This window comes from Myxine glutinosa, chromosome 2, assembly GCF_964187855.1.
Source record: "Myxine glutinosa chromosome 2, kmMyxGlut1.1, whole genome shotgun sequence".
Classification (NCBI taxonomy): Eukaryota; Metazoa; Chordata; class Myxini; order Myxiniformes; family Myxinidae; genus Myxine; species Myxine glutinosa.
Window position 1 is genome coordinate 272,039,209 of NC_136262.1, and position 21,392 is coordinate 272,060,600.

Here is a 21,392-nt window from a genome sequence, read left to right on the forward strand (position 1 = left end):
CTTTTGGGCCCCAACGTCGGCTAATTCAGATTTTTCGAGTATGGCGGTACGAGTGTACGTGATAAACAAAGAGCGCGGTTCATAGATCGTAAATCCATTAGTGCCGTGGGCATCGGGTCACTGGGTGCGGCGTAAAAGCGATAACAAAGTCGAGTCCTTACGCTATTATTATATAGATACTTACAACTAATACGTGACATCATCTATTCATTATTTCTACTTACTAATAATACATAACATCATCAATTCATTATTTATACTTACCAACAATACATAACATAATCAATTCATTATATATACTTACTACTAATACATAACATCATCAATTCATTAATTATACTTACAACTAAGACATAACATCATCAATTCATTATTTATACTTACTATTAATACATAACATCATCAATTCATTATTTATACGACTAATACAAAACATCATCCATTCATTATTTATACTGACTAATAATACATAACATCATCAATTCATTAATTATATTTACAACTAAGACATAACATCATCAATTCATTTATTTATACTTACGACTAATACACAACATCATCAATTCATAACCTATACGAGTACTTACAACTAATACATAACATCATCAATTCATTATTTATACTTACTAATAATCCATAACATCAATTCATTATTTATACTTACCATTAATACATAACATCATCAATTCATTATTTATACTTACCAATGATACATAACATCATCAATTCATTATTTATACTTAATACCAATACAAAACATCAATTCATTATTTATACTTACTACTAATACATAACATCATCGATTCATTTCCTATACTTACAACTAATACATAACATCATCAATTCATTATTTATACTTAATACAAATACATAACATCATCAATTCATTATTTATACTTATTACCAATACATAACATCAATTCATTATTTATACTTACTACTAATACATAACATCATCGATTCATTTCCTATACTTGCAACTAATACATGACATCATCTATTTATTAGTTATACCTACTAATAATACATAACATCATCAATTCATTTTATTTATACTTACAACTAATACATAACATCATCAATTCATTATTTATACTTACTAACAATACATAACATCATCAATTCATTATATATACTACTAATACAAAACATCATCAATTCATTATTTATACTTACTATTAATACATAATATCATCAATTCATTATTTATACTTACTAATAATACATAATATCATCAATTCATTATTTATACTTACTATTAATACATAATATCATCAATTCATTATTTATACTTACTAATAATACACAATATCATCAATTCATTATTTATACTTACTAATAATACATAACATCATCAATTCATTATTTATACTTACTATTAATACATAATATCATCAATTCATTATTTATACTTACTAATAATACATAATATCATCAATTCATTATTTATACTTACTATTAATACATAATATCATCAATTCATTATTTATACTTACTAATAAATACATAATATCATCAATTCATTATTTATACTTACTAATAATACATAACATCATCAATTCATTATTTATACTTACTACTAATACATAACATCATCAATTCATTATTTATACTTACTATTAATACATAGTATCATCAATTCATTATTTATACTTACTAATAATACATAACATCATCAATTCATTATTTATACTTAATACAAATACATAACATCATCAATTCATTATTTATACTTATTACTAATACATAACATCATCAATTCATTATTTATACTTACTGACAATACATAACATCATCAATTCATTATATATACTTACTACTAATACATAACATCATCAATTCATTATTTATACTTACTATTAATACATAATATCATCAATTCATTATTTATACTTACTAATAATACATAACATCATCAATTCATTATTTATACTTAATACAAATACATAACATCATCAATTCATTATTTATACTTATTACTAATACATAACATCATCAATTCATTATTTATACTTAATACAAATACATAACATCATCAATTCATTATTTATACTTATTACTAATACATAACATCATCAATTCATTATTTATACTTATTACTAATACATAACATCATCAATTCATTATTTATACTTACTAATAATACATAACATCATCAATTCATTATTTATACTTACTAATGATACATAACATCATCAATTCATTATTTAAACTTAATACCAATACATAACATCAATTCATTATTTATACTTACTACTAATACATAACATCATCAATTCATTATTTAAACTTAATACCAATACATAACATCAATTCATTATTTATACTTACTACTAATACATAACATCATCGATTCATTTCCTATACTTACAACTAATACATAACATCATCAAGTCATTATTTATACTTAATACAAATACATAACATCATCATTTCATTATTCATACTTATTACCAATACATAACATCAATTCATTATTTATACTTACTACTAATAAATAACATCATCAAGTCATTATTTATACCTAATACAAATACATAACATCATCAATTCATTATTCATACTTATTACCAATACATAACATCAATTCATTATTCATACTTATTACCAATACATAACATCAATTCATTATTTATACTTACTACTAATACATAACATCAATTCATTATTTATACTTACTACTAATACATAATATCATCGATTCATTTCCTATACTTACAACTAATACATAACATCATCAATTCATTATTTATACTTAATACAAATACATAACATCATCGATTCATTATTTATACTTACTACTAATACATAACATCATCGATTCATTATTTATACTTACTACTAATACATAACATCATCGATTCATTTCCTATCCTTACAACTAATACATAACATCATCAATTCATTATTTATACTTAATACAAATACATAACATCATCAATTCATTATTTATACTTACTACTAATACATAACATCATCGATTCATTATTTATACTTACTACTAATACATAACATCATCGATTCATTTCCTATACTTACAACTAATACATAACATCATCAATTCATTATTTATACTTAATACAAATACATAACATCATCAATTCATTATTTATACTTACTACTAATACATGACATCATCTATTTATTATTTATACTTACAACTAATACATAACATCATCAATTCATTATATATACTTGCTAACAATACATAACATCATCAATTCATTATATATACTTACTACTAATACATAACATCATCAATTCATTATTTATACTTACAACTAATACATAACATCATCAATTCATTATTTATACTTGCTAACAATACATAACATCATCAATTCATTATATATACTTACTACTAATACATAACATCATCAATTCATTATTTATACTTACAACTAATACATAACATCATCAATTCATTATTTATACTTACAACTAATACATAACATTGAAGGAGCTGGGCTCCAACGCAAGTTGAAAGAATTGACGCGACCAAAGATGGAAATTCGTCCGAGTAGGTTTAATAAATGTATCACACTCGGGTACTCTGAAAAGCCCGTTTATCGGGCAGCAATATATATACACATTTATGTCGGGAAGTTTGCCCGGCAAAAGCTATACCGGGCATGCCCGGGTATCAAGGGCGGGCCTTGGAAAGGCGAGTCTGGACCTGCCCGGGCGTGTTTGGCTGCGGCCTGGCAAGTCGAGGCTGGGCGTGCCCGGGCGCTCTGGACGAGCACTGGAAAGGCGATAGCGGGCATGCCCGGATGCTCTGGGCGAGCCCTGGAAAGGCGATAGCGGGCATGCCTGGACGCTCTGGGCGAGCCCTGGAAAGGCGATAGCGGGCATGCCCGGATGCTCTGGGCGAGCCCTGGAAAGGCGAGAGCGGGCATGCCCGGGAAAGACGAGACCGGGCGTGCCCGGGAGGTTCGGGCGTGCCCGGGAACAGTGAGTCCGGGCATGCCCGGGAGAGGCGCGTCTGGCCGTGTTCTGGCCGGTGCAAGGCGATTGTGTGCATCCAGCGGTAACCGCTACACACGCCCCTCCAGAATCGACCTGCACCGGCAGGGTCAATTTAAGGGGGGTCTGGATGACCCGGCCGAAGCGACCACTGGAGGGTCGTGGGGAGGGGTCCAACGTGGTGGTGGGTGGTCGAGCGGGGGGAACTGTGGACGGGGGGCGGCCTCGCCGCGGAGGAAGGGCCAACCGTGGTGGTCGGTCGACGTCCATGTGCGCCGGTTTGAGGCGGTCCACAGAAATCCGGTCCGGCCGGCCGCCGAAGTCGACGATGAAAGACTTGTCGCCCCGTCGCAGGACCCGGAAGGGCCCGTCATACGGCGGCCGGAGTGGCCCCCAGTGCGCGTCATGACGCACAAAGACGTACTCCGCTGTGCGAAGCGCCGGGGGGACGTAGGACTGGGGGCCACCGTGGCAGGACGTCGGCATGGGGGCAAATCGTCGGGCGGCCTCCTGGAGGTCCGAGTGCTGGCGAGCGGCGGACCAGGGACTGGTAGCGTCGGGCACGAATTCGCCCGGGACGCGGAGCGGCTGGCCGTAGATGAGCTCGGCGGCGGACGCCTGGAGGTCTTCCTTGGGGGCCGTGCGAAGGCCCAAAAGGACCCACGGCAGCCGGTCGGCCCAACCGTCGTCCTGAAGGCCGGCCATGAGTGCGGCCTTCATGGAGCGGTGAAACCGCTCGCACAACCCATTGGCTTGGGGGTGGTAGGCCGTGGTGCGGTGCAGCGTGACACCCAACGAACGGGCGACCGCGCCCCAAAGCTCAGACGTGAACTGTGGGCCGCGGTCGGACGAGATGTCCGCTGGTGCGCCGAAGCGCGCGACCCAGGTGGCGATGAACGCCTGCGCCACGTCGGCGGTGGTGGTGGAGGTGAGGGGCACGGCCTCCGGCCACCTGGTGGTCCTGTCCACCATGGTGAGCAGGTGGGTGAACCCCCGCGAGGGGGGCAGGGGGCCCACCAGGTCCATGTGGACGTGGTCGAAACGCCGTTCAGGCACGGCGAAAGTTGCCAGCGGGGCCTGGGTATGGCGGTGGACCTTGGCTCGCTGGCAGGCCGTGCAGGCGTTGGCCCAGTCGCGGATGTTTCGTCGAAGGCCGTGCCAGACGAAACGCGCCGACACCAGCTTCTGAGAAGCTTTCCGGCCTGGGTGAGAAAGGCCGTGGATGGAGGCGAAGATGCGGCGCTGCCAGGAAACGGGCACGATGGGGCGAGGCTGGCCCTGGGAGATGTCGCAGAGCAGGACGGTGCCCGCGAAGGGGATGTCGGCCAGGCGGAGGCCCGTGTCCGCCGCGCGGAGTGCCTGCACCGAGGCGTCGGTGGTCTGGTCGGCCGCCATGAGCGCGAAGTCCACGCCGAGGTGGACCGCGTTCGCGCTGGCCCGCGAAAGGCAGTCGGCCACGGCGTTGTCTTTGCCGGCGACGTGCTGGATGTCCGTGGTGAACTCCGACACGGCAGAGAGGTGGCGCTGCTGGCGGGCCGACCACCGCTCCGTGACCTTAGCCATTGCGTAGACCAACGGCTTGTGGTCGACGAAAGCCGTGAACGGGCGGCCCTCCAGGAGGTGTCGGAAATGGCGAACGGCCAGGAATAGCCCGAGCAGCTCGCGGTCGAACGTGCTGTAGTTTAACTCGTTCGGCCGGAGTTGCCGGCTGAAAAAAGCGAGTGGCTGCCAAACCCCGTCCACCCATTGCTCATGGACGGCGCCCACCGCGTAGTTGGAGGCGTCCGTAGTGAGGGCGATGGGCGCGTTGAGCACCGGGTGAGCCAGCAGCGTTGTGTCGGCGAGGGCCCGTTTGGCGCTGGCGAAGGCCGCGTCCATGGCCGCGGACCAAACAATGTCATGCTTGGCCGGCTTGCCCCGGAGGGCCTCGTAAAGGGGCCGCATGAGCTGAGCAGCGCGGGGCACGAATCGGTGATAAAAATTCACCATGCCGAGGAACTCTTGGAGGGCCTTGATGGAACGGGGACGCGGGAACGTGGTGATGGCCTCGACCTTGGTCGGCAGCGGCACGGCCCCGGTCTTGGTGATGCGGTGGCCCAAAAAGTCAACGGTCGTCGCGCCGAAGTGGCATTTGACCGGGTTGACAATTAAGCCGTGCTCGCTGAGGCGACCGAACAGTGTTCGGAGGTGGAGGAGGTGCTCGGCGCGGGACGTGCTGGCGACGAGGATGTCGTCCAGATAGACGAAAAGAAACGGCAGGTCGCGCAGCACGCCGTCCATCAAGCGCTGGAACGCCTGGGCCGCGTTCTTGAGGCCAAACGGCATCCGCAAAAATTCGAACAGGCCGAAAGGCGTGATGACGGCCGTCTTCAGGACGTCGGCCGCCCGGACAGGTACCTGGTGGTAGCCCCGTATCAGGTCAATTTTCGAAAAGATGACCCGTCCCGCCAAACGGGCGGAAAAGTCCTGAATATGCGGGATCGGGTACCTGTCGAGGGTGGTAGCGTCATTGAGACGGCGGTAGTCGCCACACGGGCGCCATCCACCCCCCGGCTTTGGCACGATGTGCAGTGGTGAGGCCCACGCGCTATCGGAGCGCCGCACGATGCCGAGGTGCTCCAACGCGTCGAATTCGGCCTTCGCCACGGCGAGCTTGGCTGGGTCGAGGCCGCGGGCCCTGACGTAGACCGGCGGGCCCGTAGTGGGTATGTGGTGCTCGATCCCGTGCCGCACTGCGACGGCCGAAAACGTCGGCCGCGTGAGGGCCGGGAATTCCACGAGCAGGCGAGCGAACTCGTTCGTTGCCGGGAGGGCGCATGCCAGTTCGGTCGGCGCGGAGCTGCTCATTGTGCACGCCAGGGAGCTGAAGGTCTCGGCGTGGACAAGGCGACGTCGTTTGACGTCGACCAGCAGCCCGTGCACGCAGAGGAAGTCGGCGCCCAGCAAAGCCACGGGGACGCTGGCGGTAACAAAAGTCCATTGAAAGCGCTGGCTGCCGAAGCAGAGGGTGACGACGCGTGGGCCGAAAGTGCGTATGGCCGAGCCATTAGCAGCGACCAAAGAGGGGCCGCAAACTGCGTCCAGCCTGTCCTGCCCGGAGGCGGGTATGACGCTCAGTTGGGCGCCGGTGTCGCACAGGAAACGCCACCCAGATGCTTTGTCCCGAATAAACAGCAAGTTGCCCGAGTGGCCGGCGCTCATGGCTGGGAATGAACGCCGGCCCGGCCGTTTCCCGACCTGCCGAAAGTGCACGGGGGCCGGCACGTCCGAGCCTTGTGTCCGAACCTGGCGTGGTAATAACACCATGCCCGGTCAGGTGGAGGCCCCGGCCGTCGTGTCGGAAGTGGGCGGTGCGGCGTGGCGGCCGCCAGTTGCACCGGCAGTTCGGCCTCCAACCGCGCAGGGTGCTCGGGCGTCGTGGGCGTCGCCTCGGACGGCGGCGGGCTCCAGGTAACCGTGCCGATGTGCTGGCCCGCCGAGGAGATCTTATCGGCTTCCCTGGCGAGGGCGCGGGAATCCGTGATCAACGTGCCAGCCAGGGCGAGGCGTACCGGGTGAGGCAGCTGGCGAAGGAACAGCTCGCGGAACAGAAAATCCGGAGAGTGCTCACCGAGCAACGAGAGCATATAGTCCATGCGCTCGGACGGGCGCGTGTCGCCGAGCTCGGGCAGGTCAAGCAGGCGCAGTGCGCGTGCTGCCGGTGAGAGGGTGAAAGCGTCGAGGAGGAGTGTCTTCAGCGCGTCGTATTTGTAAGCAGCTGGCGGGTGCTGGAGGAGGCTCAAGGCGCGGGCCGCGGTGGCGGAACCGAGCGCCGCCACAACATGGTGGAAGCGGGTGTCGTCCGCGGTGATGCCTCGCAGGGCGAACTGAGAGTCCGCCTGAGTGAACCAAACAGCCGCGTGAGCCTCCCAGAAGGTAGGCAGTTTAAGCGTCACTGCCGTATCCATGTCGGTAGGTCACCAATGAAGGAGCTGGGCTCCAACGCGAGTTGAAAGAATTGACGCGACCCAAGATGGAAATTCGTCCGAGTAGGTTTAATAAATGTATCACACTCGGGTACTCTGAAAAGCCCGTTTATCGGGCAGCAATATATATACACATTTATGTCGGGAAGTTTGCCCGGCAAAAGCTATACCGGGCATGCCCGGGTATCAAGGGCGAGCCTTGGAAAGGCGAGTCTGGACCTGCCCGGGCGTGTTTGGCTGCGGCCTGGCAAGTCGAGGCTGGGCGTGCCCGGGCGCTCTGGACGAGCACTGGAAAGGCGATAGCGGGCATGCCCGGACGCTCTGGGAGAGCCCTGGAAAGGCGATAGCGGGCATGCTCGGACGCTCTGGGCGAGCCCTGGAAAGGCGATAGCGGGCATGCCCGGACGCTGTGGGCGAGCCCTGGAAAGGCGATAGCGGGCATGCCCGGATGCTCTGGGCGAGCCCTGGAAAGGCGAGAGCGGGCATGCCCGGGAAAGACGAGACCGGGCGTGCCCGGGAGGGTTCGGGCGTGCCCGGGAACAGTGAGTCCGGGCATGCCCGGGAGAGGAGCGTCTGGCCGTGTTCTGGCCGGTGCAAGACGATTGTGTGCATCCAGCGGTAACCGCTACAACATCATCAATTCATTATATATACTTACTATTAATACATAACATCATCAATTCATTATTTATACTTACTATTAATACATAACATCATCAATTCATTATTTATACTTACTATTAATACATAACATCATCGATTCATTATTTATACTTACTATTAATACATAACATCATCAATTCATTATTTATACTTATTACTAATACATAACATCATCAATTCATTATTTATACTTACTAGTAATACATAACATCATCAATTCATGACCGATACTTACAACTAATACATAACATCACCAAATTTTATTTTTTTTCTTTTCTATACTGAATCGAGGCTCGTGAAAGAGCTGACAACCGCGAGGGAAAGACAGCACAGGGGGCCCACGAGGGAAAGACAAAGACAGCACATGGGGACCGCGAGGGAAAGACAAAGACAGCACATGGGGACCACGAGGGAAAGACAAAGACAGTACAGGGGGACCACGAGGGAAAGACAAAGACAGCACATGGGGACCGCGAGGGAAAGACAAAGACAGCACATGGGGACCACGAGGGAAAGACAAAGACAGTACAGGGGGACCACGAGGGAAAGACAAAGACAGCACATGGGGACCGCGAGGGAAAGACAAAGACAGCACATGGGGACCGCGAGGGAAAGACAAAGACAGCACATGGGGACCGCGAGGGAAAGACAAAGACAGTACAGGGGGACCACGAGGGAAAGACAAAGACAGCACATGGGGACCGCGAGGGAAAGACAGTACAGGGGGGCCACGACGGAAAGACAAAGACAGAACATGGGGACCGCGAGGGAAAGACAGCACATGGGGACCACGAGGGAAAGACAAAGACAGCACATGGGGACCACTGGGGAAAGACAGCACATGGCCAAACCATCTCAACCTGTTCCTCTTCACAGCATCAATCACAGGCTCTATTCCCATCATCTTTCGCAATTCATCATTTGTCTTCCTCTCTCTCAACGATACTCCGCACATCCACCGAACCATTCGCATTTCCACCCTTTCCAGCCTTCGTTGCTGCTCTACATTCATGACCCATGTCTTGGTCCCATAAATCATAACACTTCTCACACATGCAGCATACACCTTTCCCTTCACACCAATTGTATGCAATTAAAGGAGGACAGACTGAAGAGAGTGGATTGAGGATAAAGAAGAGTAGCAGAACAGGATCTGAGAACCTGGGCAAGCCAGTAGAGCATACCTCTGACAGAGTAAGCTGGTTCAGCATTTGCTTCTCTCTGAAGGTGTGGCACACATTTTGCCATCTTTATTTTGCCCAAAACTCTGAAAATTGAATGCATTTGAGACTAGCCCTAACAACTCTGACATTCAGGATTGTCGCAAGTTATTGAATGGTTATCACCAAGGGCCTTAATCACATAGCCGAGATAGAAAGGTTCACCCATGCTGGCAGTTCGGCATACATTACAGATCAGCAATGCCACTACAGATCATGAAGAGCGTGTAATACAAACGGTCTTCTTCTTCTTTCACAGCCACAATTATTCCCACATTCTTGTGGAGTTGGCAGGGAAAAGTTTTTGGCCCCAGTCTTTCATGAACTGACTGGCCAGGCTTGACGCTCAAAGTAGTTAGGGCAGAAATGTACAATTTGTTCATTTAAATAGCTCGCCTACTCTTCACAAAGGACACAGAACTTTAACATCCACTAACTGAGGCCGGCACACGGAATTCCCCAGTTTAACATCCATCTGAGGGACCGCACACACACCGGTGAAACACCAGGATGACAGTTTGTAGCTGTGTCAGGACTCAAACCCAGGTAGGCTAGATAGCTTAGAGGCAAGTGTTGTGTAATACGACTGGTATAAGAATACAACTCCTTTTCACCGCTTTCAGCCAGATTTGAACAAACAACCTCAAGGAAGTCAATCCAGTGTCTTCACCACTACAATACCAACACCTATTAAAATTAATGGACCTTGGTATGGCTGTCCCGACAATAGATGACTCGTTCTACCTTTGCCGATGCTCTCACAAGGTGCATACCATGACAAGCCTGTAGTGAGCAGGACGTGTCTGAACATATGCGCTGCAGTGCATTGCCAGGAATAAAAAGCAATTGATGCAATCCAAGGTGAAGGATTCTTTGAGGACACCGAAAGCATTTTGGTGAAGGCTCAAGCAGACCAGTTTCTGGCCTTTCAACACTCGAAAGTGTTGCACTAACTGCACATTCAAAAGTGAAGCAACAGGTTCCCACGTGTATTTTTTTTCCTGTTTATTGAATTCAAGCTTTATTGAATTAAAATAAAGTAATGTCTGTGGGTCTGTATGTCTGTTCCTTACGGAATCAAAAACAGCTTGGCCGACCACCAAATTTTGCATTGTGCTTGGGGTACCCGGGGTCAGGTCATGGGCATCAAATAAATCCAATCTCCTCCCCTTCCCTTCCTGGTTCCCGTGAGTGTAGGGAGATGACGCGATTTTTTTTTGCCTGTACACGTGGAATGGTGCAAGTGGTTGAACCACCGATTGCTGCCGGGAGGAGGGGCTATTGGGGGTGGGGAAACGATGCCAATTCTGAAAACAAATCCTCTCGCTCCCAAAGGGAGTGGGTATCGACTAGTTGACTTAAAATTGCAATATATACGTTCAGCTGATGCTGTGCTGTGGCTGAGAGGCTGGTCATCTGGTGAATGTGATCAAGAAAACATAATGTGCACAAGCTACTCTAATAATTTGGGGGAGAGAAAAAAAAAAAAAAAACCTCTGCTGTGGGTGGTTTCATGTACTTATTTGCCAGCATTTCAATTTTAAATTTCACCAATTCATACAAAACATGCCCTTGAAGCATGATGACATTCAAACTTCCAATGTAATGTTTAGTACAACACGATGCAATGTTAATGTCGGTCTTGACCTTTGAGTTTGAGTCAAGATAAAAAATAAAACAAAAATCAGGTCAACTTGCCTTTTCCTTGTCACTGGCCATTCGATCAACTGTGGAACCCTTGAGGTCATACTTCTGGTGAACAGGCAAGCGCCGACTGAACACATTGTGTGTGACCACCATGTATGTCTCGACTCCATCCACTGTAAGCCGATACATTCCCAAGAACTGGGGCAGCAACGTATTTCCATGACACTCTACGACATACTGGTGATATTTTGTCAGGATGAAGTGCATCTCGGCCACATCCTCGCTCACGATGGTCTTGATGACGAACCGCTGATCATACGTGGTGAGAAATCGAGCCCCGCTGCGACCCTGCCCATCGTTGGTCACCGGTGCACTATGCACGACGGACCTCTGGTAATCCGAGTCGTCGATGCAGAATCGTTCACGAAGGTTCCTGAACACCAGTGGGCAGTACACCTTCAACTTAAAATGACTCGGCATGTTTTCCTTGTTGAAAAGATGGTTGTTAACCTTTATTTTGCTGTGTGCTTTGAAGTCATCTGGAAGGAGCATGACAGGCTGTGGCACATGAATGAGGTCATTGATCGTGTGGTTGACGCCCCACATGAGGACGCTAATGAGCGGGTCGCTGGCTCGTTAGTATAAATAAATTCATTATTTATACTAACTAATAATACATAACATCATCAATTCATTATTTATACTTACTACTAATACATAACATCACCGATTTATTATTTATACTTACTAATAATACATAACATCATCAATTCATTATTGTCCCCCGTCGCACCACGGAGCGAAAGGACGACTATGGTTTTCCTCTCCGTCCGTCCGTGCGTGCGTGCGTGCATGTGTACGTGCATGCATGCGTAAGCGAAGGACCGCATTCGAATTTGGTGTGTGGGTGCAACCCACGTCAAAATCCAATATGGCCACCGCCATGTATGTCTGACACCATGTATGTCTGAACCTTGTGAGCTGAATATCTTGAAAAACAAGCATTCTGAGTATTGCGCTGCAATACATGTCCCCTACCAAAGTTCATAGTGCCATAACTTTGTCAAAAATGATCGAATATGCAAATTTATGCTGGTTTTCAAACTTGATCTGAGGTATGCTGAGACATGTGTGTCACGCCTCGCCTCGGTGATAAGCCCGCAAGGTCGCTCCGTGGAGCGGCCTGCATGCATTGCACTGTGTGAATTATATAAATTATTACCAACTCACCGTCTTAGGTACAAGCGATTCAAGAGATATCCATTATTTTTTTTTAATATTTTCGTTTAATTAACGATTTCTGCCAAACCACGTGCCCTATCGCAAATTCCAAAAGACATTTTAGTAGACTGAGATGCTGAACAGATTTGTGAAGTTTCCCCTCGATTGGATCAAAAATGAGGGAGGAGCTCGGTTTTAAAGGTTCATGCTTAAAAACGTCATAACTCTGAAACCATGTGATGCATGACGTCATGCTCGCTGACTTTTTTGTTCGTCATGGGTATGCGATTCTGCCTGCAAAGTTTGGCCTCGATCTGTTCAGCCGTTGCAGAGAAAAAGGGGTTTTCGTGTTTTCACGAACAACAATATGGCCGCTGAACCACGTGACCTGTGACGTCGTAATTACCATTAAAATATTCTACAGACCGAGTCCATCATATGGTGAAATGTTTTTTTATCTCAATCGGTCCTATTATTGCAGAGAAATTGGTTTTTAAAGGAAATTAAAACTGAAAATGGCACTGAGTTAAGGATCATCAGAATTATCAGAATTCCCAAAGTTCAAAGTGCCATAACTTTGTTAAACATGATCGAAACGTCGTGAAGTTCGAACTTGATCTGTAACTTATCATGAGGAAACGATGTGCCAAGTTTGAAATCATTAGCATTAAGCGTTTAGATAAAAAGTCCGGAAAACTGTTCTTTGCGTGACGGACTGACGGACTGACAGACTGACAGACTGACGGACTGATAGACTGACAGACTGATGGACTGACGGACGGAGGGACGGCGTGCAAACCTATAGTTCCCTCCGGTGTACACCGGTAGGGGACTAATAAGCGAAGTACCAACTTCTAATCTGGTGTGTGGGTGTATGTATGCATAAGGAAGAAAGCCATTGAAAATTGGGTCACCACGTCAAAATCCAAGATGGCCACTACCATATATATGTCTGAACCTTGTGAGCGAAATATCTTGAAAAATAAACGAACTACTAACGTCTAATCTGGTGTGTGGGTGTATCTACGCATAAGGAAGAATCCTATTAAGTATTGGGTCGCCACGTCAAAATCCAAGATGGCCACCGCCATGTATGACTGAAACTTGTGAGCGGAATATCTTGAAAAATAAGCGAAGTACCAACTTCTAATCTGGTGTGTTGGTGTATCTAGGCATAAGGAAGAAAGCCTTTGAAAATTGGGTCGCCATGTCAAAATCCAAGAGAGCCGCCACCATATATATGTCTGAACCTTGTGAACGAAATATCTTGAAAAATAAACGAACTACTAACTTCTAATCTGGTGTTTGGGTGTATTTACGCATAAGGGAGAACGCTATTGAAAATTGGGTCTCCACGTCAAAATCCAAGATGGCCGCCTTGCGTCTTCCACTTTGTAAACTCGCATCACTTCACCGACGGGGGAACTAGGCGTAACGCTTGTTTATACTTAAAACGAATACATAACATCATCAATTCATTATTTATACTCAAGAATAATACAAAACATTATCAATTCATTATTTACACTTACTACGAATACATAGCATCATCAATTCATTATTTATGCTTACGACTAATACATAACATCATCAATTCATTATTTATACTTACTAATAATACATAACATCATCAATTCATTATTTATACTCACTCCGAATACATAACATCATCAATTCATTCTATTTATACTTACTACTAATACATAACATAATCAATTCATTATTTATACTTACCACTCATACATAACATCATCAATTCATTATTTATACTACTAATACATAACATCATCGACTCATTATTTATACTTAGTATTAATACATAACATCACACATCATAATTCATATATTACATCATAATTCATATTTTACATCATCATTCATATTGTTATGGATCCGGGGGACGGCACTCCCGTTAGCAAGGGGGGGTTAATCCCCTTGTCCTGTTAAGCTGGCCGTCCGACCGGTCCTGGGGGTATGACGTCACGCCCGGTCAGCGCTGAATAGGGTAGTAGGCCAATCCTTCCTATGACCTAAGTACAAGCGCCTTCTGGTACGCAAGGAAATACTCCCGCCCGAGCCGCAGCGTAATAGATGGATTGCGCCGAGCGAAGCGAACTGTGACGCGGGCCGTTAACAGAAGACTAAACCCGATTGTAAGCGGTTCGGCCAAAATCGCGCCACAGGTACTCAATGGGGAAATCACTAAAGCGATCGGACGAGAAAGAAACCAAAGAATAAGAAGGAACAGGGATTTATTACTTATTTACACAAAAACCAAAACCAAAGAAGAAGGGAACGAAAGTAATTTACAGAAGAAGAAGACACAGCGCAAATCCTTAGATAGTCTTACTTAAACCCACAGGACAATACAGACAGACTCACACAAATAGGGAATTGCAGGCAGGAATGGCTGGAGGGATGAGAAGGGCAGACGGTCCACGGAGCTGGCGCCAGGGAGGTCCGGGGATCGTGGCACGAAGTCGAGGTCCGCTTGAGCGTCCACGCTCCGGTTCAGTGGCGAAAACCCGGTCGTCAGTGCTGGTTGGTATCGCCCACAAGCGTGCCGACTCTCACTCGCCGCAGGATGTTCACGCCAAGAAATGAATGGTCAATCCTCTCTCCCTCCTCTCTCAACTTCTCAGGTCGTGCTCCCTTGCTCATCCTCTTTACCGACTCTCTTGAACCTCCTCACGCGTCTCTGGTGGGGGCCTCGCGCCAAGGGTTTTATTAGCACGCCCTTGGAACCCTCTCGAACTCACCAGACATTTCTTGCCACGCCCTATCAAGCCATGCCCACCGAGCCCTGGTTGGTGGTTAAGGGCTCTCTGAATCCACCTTTGATGACGAGGTGGTACCACGCCCGTGCTCTGGCAGCTCCTCCCCCCTTCTTGGCCTCGTGCGTAATGGAGTTTGGCGCCAGGCAGCGAACGCTGCTGGGCTAGCAGAGGCGGTGTGATGCCCACGAAAACAGCCCAACTGTTACTGGCACTTTGAGGAGACGATTGGGGATATTGAAAGGGGACCTATCTTATTTGATTGATGCAACGTAGAGTCAACTATTGGAAACACAGCCTTACCTGAAACACACAATAATGACATAACTATTGAGAGATCCTAAAGTGTCCTATGTGTTGTACGTGGACTAACTAAGGTGCAATCTTTAATTAACAGCCAATTAAGGGGACATGTACACATGGGTCATTTATAAGGGAATTTACGACTAAATTGACATGTGAAGGTTCTAAAAACCGTAACACAGCACCCTCATTCCTCACGGCACGTCCCGGGCCGAAAACGTTACTTAATGTGACACTCAGGTGTAATCCCCTCTACTATTAACCTTACCCTGAGTGCGACAATTTTAAAAGAGTTAAATATGTCCCGCCTGCTACGTTGCACCCTACCGAACAGATTCACACCCACAATTAACTGAATTGCGGAATTATTCTCAAACTACACATTTACGGTGGGGAGCATTATTTACAAGACACTATTTGTATTTACATGGCAAACCCAGGACCTGTCATTTCTTTGGGAGACAAAAAGAATCCTGCGGGAGGGAGGAAAAAAGCATGCACTGCACCGATACACCACCTCTACATGCCCGGGGATGCAGAATTGATATTGCAATGCATCCCCGAGCATGCAAGCACCAAAGCACCAATAAGCACCAATAAGCACCATCAAAGCACCATCCAGTGCACAGTAATAAATTTAAAGGAAAAAAACAACAACTGTTGCACGGTCTTCTTTCTGCTCCCTCTGCTGGCCGATGTTTCTTCCAAATGTTGTCGTTCTTCGTGGCTTGCTGCCTATTTGCAATAATAAAAAAGGCACACAACGTGTCCATTTTTTAGTTATAGCCTACAGGGGCCAACTATGGGTGGTCCACCTGTAGGGCAAAAGGGGCCACCTCACCGTGGTCCGCAAGCAAACTTTGCTGGGCCATCGTGGCCGGTCCCAGCAGAGGGGTCAGTCCCCAACACGTGGGGTCCATCAGTGGTGCTCGGCCACAGTACCGTGGTCCATATGGGTGTGGTGCTTAGCCACAAACGTGTGGTCCATAAGGTGGTGCATCGATCCAGGCAGCTGGCAGCGGCGGCTCGGGCACACAGATGCGGCTCCCGCACGCTTTCCCTCAGTGCCCAGAGAGCACGGTCCATGGGTGGGGAGGAAGACAAAGCAGAGTCAGCGATGGGCAAGGGCGCAAGGGTACACATCAATAAAGGCAATGCAGAGGTGAGGTGCGCCTCGAGATCGAGCGGAGAAAGCTCGTCCCTAACGTACGTCACCCCCCCCCCCCACCCCCGTCACCTACTCTACCCTCGCCCCTTACCCCGTATTTACATGACAATTTACAAATTCGTCTCCATCGTCTCGTCTTCCCCATATCTCCCCTAATCCAAATTCATCCACAATCCCTCTAACCAAATTTGCCATCACCCAGTTCATCATCAATTCCTCTGAAGGAGGAAGAGATGGAACAACAACACAGTGTCACACCCACGTCATGATGCGTGTCACATTCCCAGAAACATCTGCACATAAATAACCAAACCATGGTGTGGAGTTCTATCGTCACTTCAGGTGAGTGGATGTACAGACTTGGCATTTAATATGGAATATATTTTTTGTGGGGGTGAACTTACTTTTCAAGATGTCTTAGAACCAAAAGTTCATTGGAATTATGTTGAAATCAGCCCACGGGTCCTAAAATCCTGTTCTTCCGCTCTTTCACTCCCTCTCTCCCTGTTCTCTTCACCCTCTCTTTTGCTCAAGGTCATCTTCCATCTGCTTGGAAATCTGCCAACATCACCGCTTTGCACAAAAAAGGTGTAAAAACAGATCCCAGCAACTACAGACCAATCAGCCTTCTCCCAATTCTCAGCAAAGTCATGGAATCCATCATTGCTTCAGATATGAAATCTTTCCTCTTCTCCAATGGCTTGATCTCTGATCATCAATTTGGTTTCAGACCTGGACACTCTACTCTGGACATGCTGCTTCTGCTTTCTCAACAATGGATGGAGGTCCTCAATGCCAAACAGGAAATTAGAGCTGTCTCCCTTGACATATCACGTGCCTTCGATACGATCTGGCACCCCGCTCTGCTCACCAAACTCTCCTCTTTTGGTATCCATGGAAATCTCCACGCATGGCTGGCGGACTTCCTCTCTAGTCATAGTCAACGTGTGGCCCTGAATGGGTTTCTCTCATCTCCTCTTCCTGTTCAGGCTGGAGTTCCACAAGGCAGTGTTCTGGGCCCTGTGCTTTTTCTGGTCTTCATCAATGATCTCTCTGACTCTCTTGAAAATCCTCTGTATCTCTTTGCTGATGACTCTACTCTCTGTCGCTCCATTCTTCATCCCTCAGATCGGCAGTCTATAGCCTCCTCACTCTCTGCAGACCTGGACAAAATCACAGACTGGGCAAACAAGTGGAACATGTCTTTCAATCCTGACAAATCTCACACTCTTACGATGTCTCTCCGAAAAGAACGACTGGACAACCCTCCCATCCACTTTCTGAATATTCCTCTCCAAGAAGTTCTGTCACTCAAGCTTTTGGGTCTCACTATCTGCCATGATCTTTCCTGGGAAAACCACATTTCAAATCTGGCCTCCAAAGCCAGTCGCCGACTGGGCATCTTCCGTCGTGCGAAGTCCTTCCTTGGCAAACCTGAGCTCCTCACCACATACAAGGCTTTCATCCGCAGCTCAATGGAATATTGCTCTCCGCTCTGGGCTGGTGCTCCTGCCTCACACCTAGCTCGTCTTCACGCTGTTGAAACCAAAGCATTCAGAATCATTGGAATCTCCCGCGATGAAGCTAACTCGAAGGGCCTTTCACTCACTCACTGCAGGCAGGTTGGTGGTCTTTCCATCTTCTACCGACTCCTCTCTGGCCTTGCCCCCAAAGCTCTCTCTGGGCTCTGTCCCGCAAATATTCCTACAGGTCGCACAAGATCTGCCTGCAACCCTCTTATGGTCAAACTGCCAAAATCAAGACTCTCTGCTCACCTTCACTCCTTCATTCCTCTTTTCGCCCGCCTCTGGAACAAACTCCCTCACTCTCTTCAATCCAACTCCACCCTCCAGGTCTTTAAAACAGCTGTTCACCACCATCTCTTATCTTCCCCCATCCAAAACCTTGATCTTTTCTACCCCCGCTAATTTCACCCCAATTCCACTTTTTTGAAATACCAACTTTTGTCCTGGAAGTCCTTGGGGTCCTTGTGTTTTATACTTCTCCCTCCCCTCACCCCCCTTCCCACGCCTCCTCCCCCCAAGCCCTCTCCCTTCCACACATCTCCCTGCTCTCAAATGTTGTGTTTGTGTGCTTCGCCTTCTCTCCCCATCTTGTTTTCCGCTCCCTCTTTTTATATATTTTGTTTGTCTGGTTGATTTGTTTGTGAAGTAAATGTTAGCTCTTTCACGAGCCTTGATTCAGTATACAAAAAATAAAATATATATATATATTCTAGATTTTGTTCATGTGACCTTTAAAAGAAACAAAAACCACATTTGACATTTCAAAGCAAATAAATTGATCCTTGAAAGTGATGTAAACTGATATCGAACTCAATTCATGGACAGTACTGTGTTAAACTTCTGTACGTTTTCCAGAAGTATCTCTATTTTTCACATTAGCCAAATTTTTTTTTAACAAAAACAAAATATAAATTACGACTGGGATTACGGACAGTAAAATTACAGTTCAGTTCTTCGTGTAACCACCACGAGTATTCAGGAGAGCATGTACATGTTGAGGCATGCTGTTCACGAGATTTGCCAAGGTTTGGACAGGAATCGCTTGCCATGCAGTGACAATAGCCTGCTGCAATTCACGCACAGAGGTCGGCTGCTGGTCCAAGTGGTCGATTTGACGCGTTAATTCTGCCCACAAGTTCTCTATCGGATTCATATCCGGGGACATGGCAGGCCACTCCATATGCTCTACACCACGGTCAGCAAGAAAGTGTTGGATCATGCGAGCACGTTGAGGCCATGCAGTCATCTTTTTTTTTTCTTTTTTTTTTGTGTACAGAGTCGAGGCTCGCGAAAGAGCTAACATTTATCAAACAAACAAATCAAACAAACAAGCAAGCAAACAAAGTATATAAAAAGGGGAGCGGTCGACAAGATGGGGAGAGAATGGGAGGAAGCACACAAACACAACATTTGAGAGCAGGGACATCGGGAGATGTTTTTGGAGGGAGAGGGCCTGGGGGGAGGCAGGATAGGTATAAAACGCAATGACACCAAGGACTTCCAGGAAAGAAGTCAAAAGTCACCTCAAAAAAGTGGATTTGGGGTGAAATTAGCAGGGGTAGAAAAGATCAAGGTTTTGGATTGGGGAAGATACGAGATGGTGGTGAAGAGCCGTTTTAAAGACCTGGAGGGAGGAGTGGGATTGAAGAGAGTGAGGGAGTTTGTTCCAGAGGTGGGAGAAAAGAGGAATGAAGGAGTGAAGGTGAGCAGTGAGTCTTGATTTTGGCAGTTTAACCATAAGAGGGTTGCAGGCAGATCTTGTGCGACCTGCAGGAATATTTGGGGGACAGAGCCCAGAGAGAGCTGGGGGAGCAAGGCCGGAGAGGAGTCGGTAGAAGACGGAAAGACCACCAACCTGCCTGCGGTGATTAAGTGAAAGGCCCTCGGAGATAGCGTCATCGCGGGAGATTCCAATGATTCTGAACGCTTTGGTTTCAACAGCGTGAAGACGAGCTAGGTGTGAGGCAGGAGCATCAGCCCAGAGGGGAGAGCAGCACTCCATTGAGCTGCGGATGAAAGCCTTGTATGTGGTGAGGAGCTCAGGTGTGCCAAGGAAGGACTTCGCACAACGGAGGATGCCCAGTCGGCGACTGGCTTTGGAGGCCAGCTTGGAAATGTGGTTTTCCCAGGAAAGATCATGGCAGATAGTGAGACCCAAAAGCTTGAGTGACAGAACTTCTTGGAGAGGATTATTCAGAAAGTAGATGGGAGGGTTGTCCAGTCGGTCTTTTCGGAGAGACATCGTAAGAGTGTGAGATTTGTCAGGATTGAAAGACATGTTCCACTTGTTTGCCCAGTCTGTGATTTTTTCCAGGTCTGCAGAGAGTGAGGAGGCTGCAGACTGCCGATCTGAGGGATGAGGAATGGAGCGGTAGAGAGTGGAGTCATCAGCAAAGAGATAGAGAGGATTTTCAAGGGAGTCAGAGAGATCATTGATGAAGACCAGAAAAAGCACAGGGCCCAGAACACTGCCTTGGGGAACTCCAGCCTGAACAGGAAGAGGAGATGAGAGAAACCCATTCAGGGCCACACGTTGACGACGACAAGAGAGGAAGTCCGCCAGCCATGCGTGGAGATTTCCATGGATACCATAGGAGGGGGGTTTGGTGAGCAGAGCGGGGTGCCAGACCTTATCGAAGGCACGTGATATGTCGAGGGAGACAGCTCTAATTTCCTGTTTGGCATTGAGGACCTCCATCCATTGTTGAGACAGCAGAAGCCGCATGTCCAGAGTCGAGTGACCTGGTCTGAAACCAAATTGATGATCAGAGATCAAGCCATTGGAGAAGGGGAAAGATTTCATATCTGAAGCAATGATGGATTCCATGACTTTGCTGATAATTGGGAGAAGGCTGATTGGTCTGTAGTTGCTAGGATCTGTTTTTGCACCTTTTTGTGCAAAGCGGTGATGTTGGCTGATTTCCAAGCAGATGGCAGTT

General features: G+C 46.5%; 2 protein-coding genes across 2 annotated transcripts in view; both read right to left on the bottom strand.

Annotated features, from left to right (window-relative positions):
• Window positions 1-21,392, bottom strand: part of CC2D2A (coiled-coil and C2 domain containing 2A) — a 486,222-nt gene that overhangs the window by 48,813 nt on the left and 416,017 nt on the right. The window lies entirely within an intron of this gene.
• LOC137422428 (phosphatidylinositol 5-phosphate 4-kinase type-2 beta-like) lies at window positions 11,504-12,091 on the bottom strand. Its single transcript, XM_078772906.1, has one exon. It carries the CDS (start codon window positions 12,065-12,067, stop codon window positions 11,504-11,506), a length of 564 nt encoding a protein of 187 aa, XP_078629032.1. The 5' UTR covers window positions 12,068-12,091.

Coding starts and splice junctions, on each gene's coding strand:
- LOC137422428 (XM_078772906.1), bottom strand. CDS start 12,067: ATGTGGGGCGTCAACCACACGATCAATGACCTCATTCATGTGCCACAG.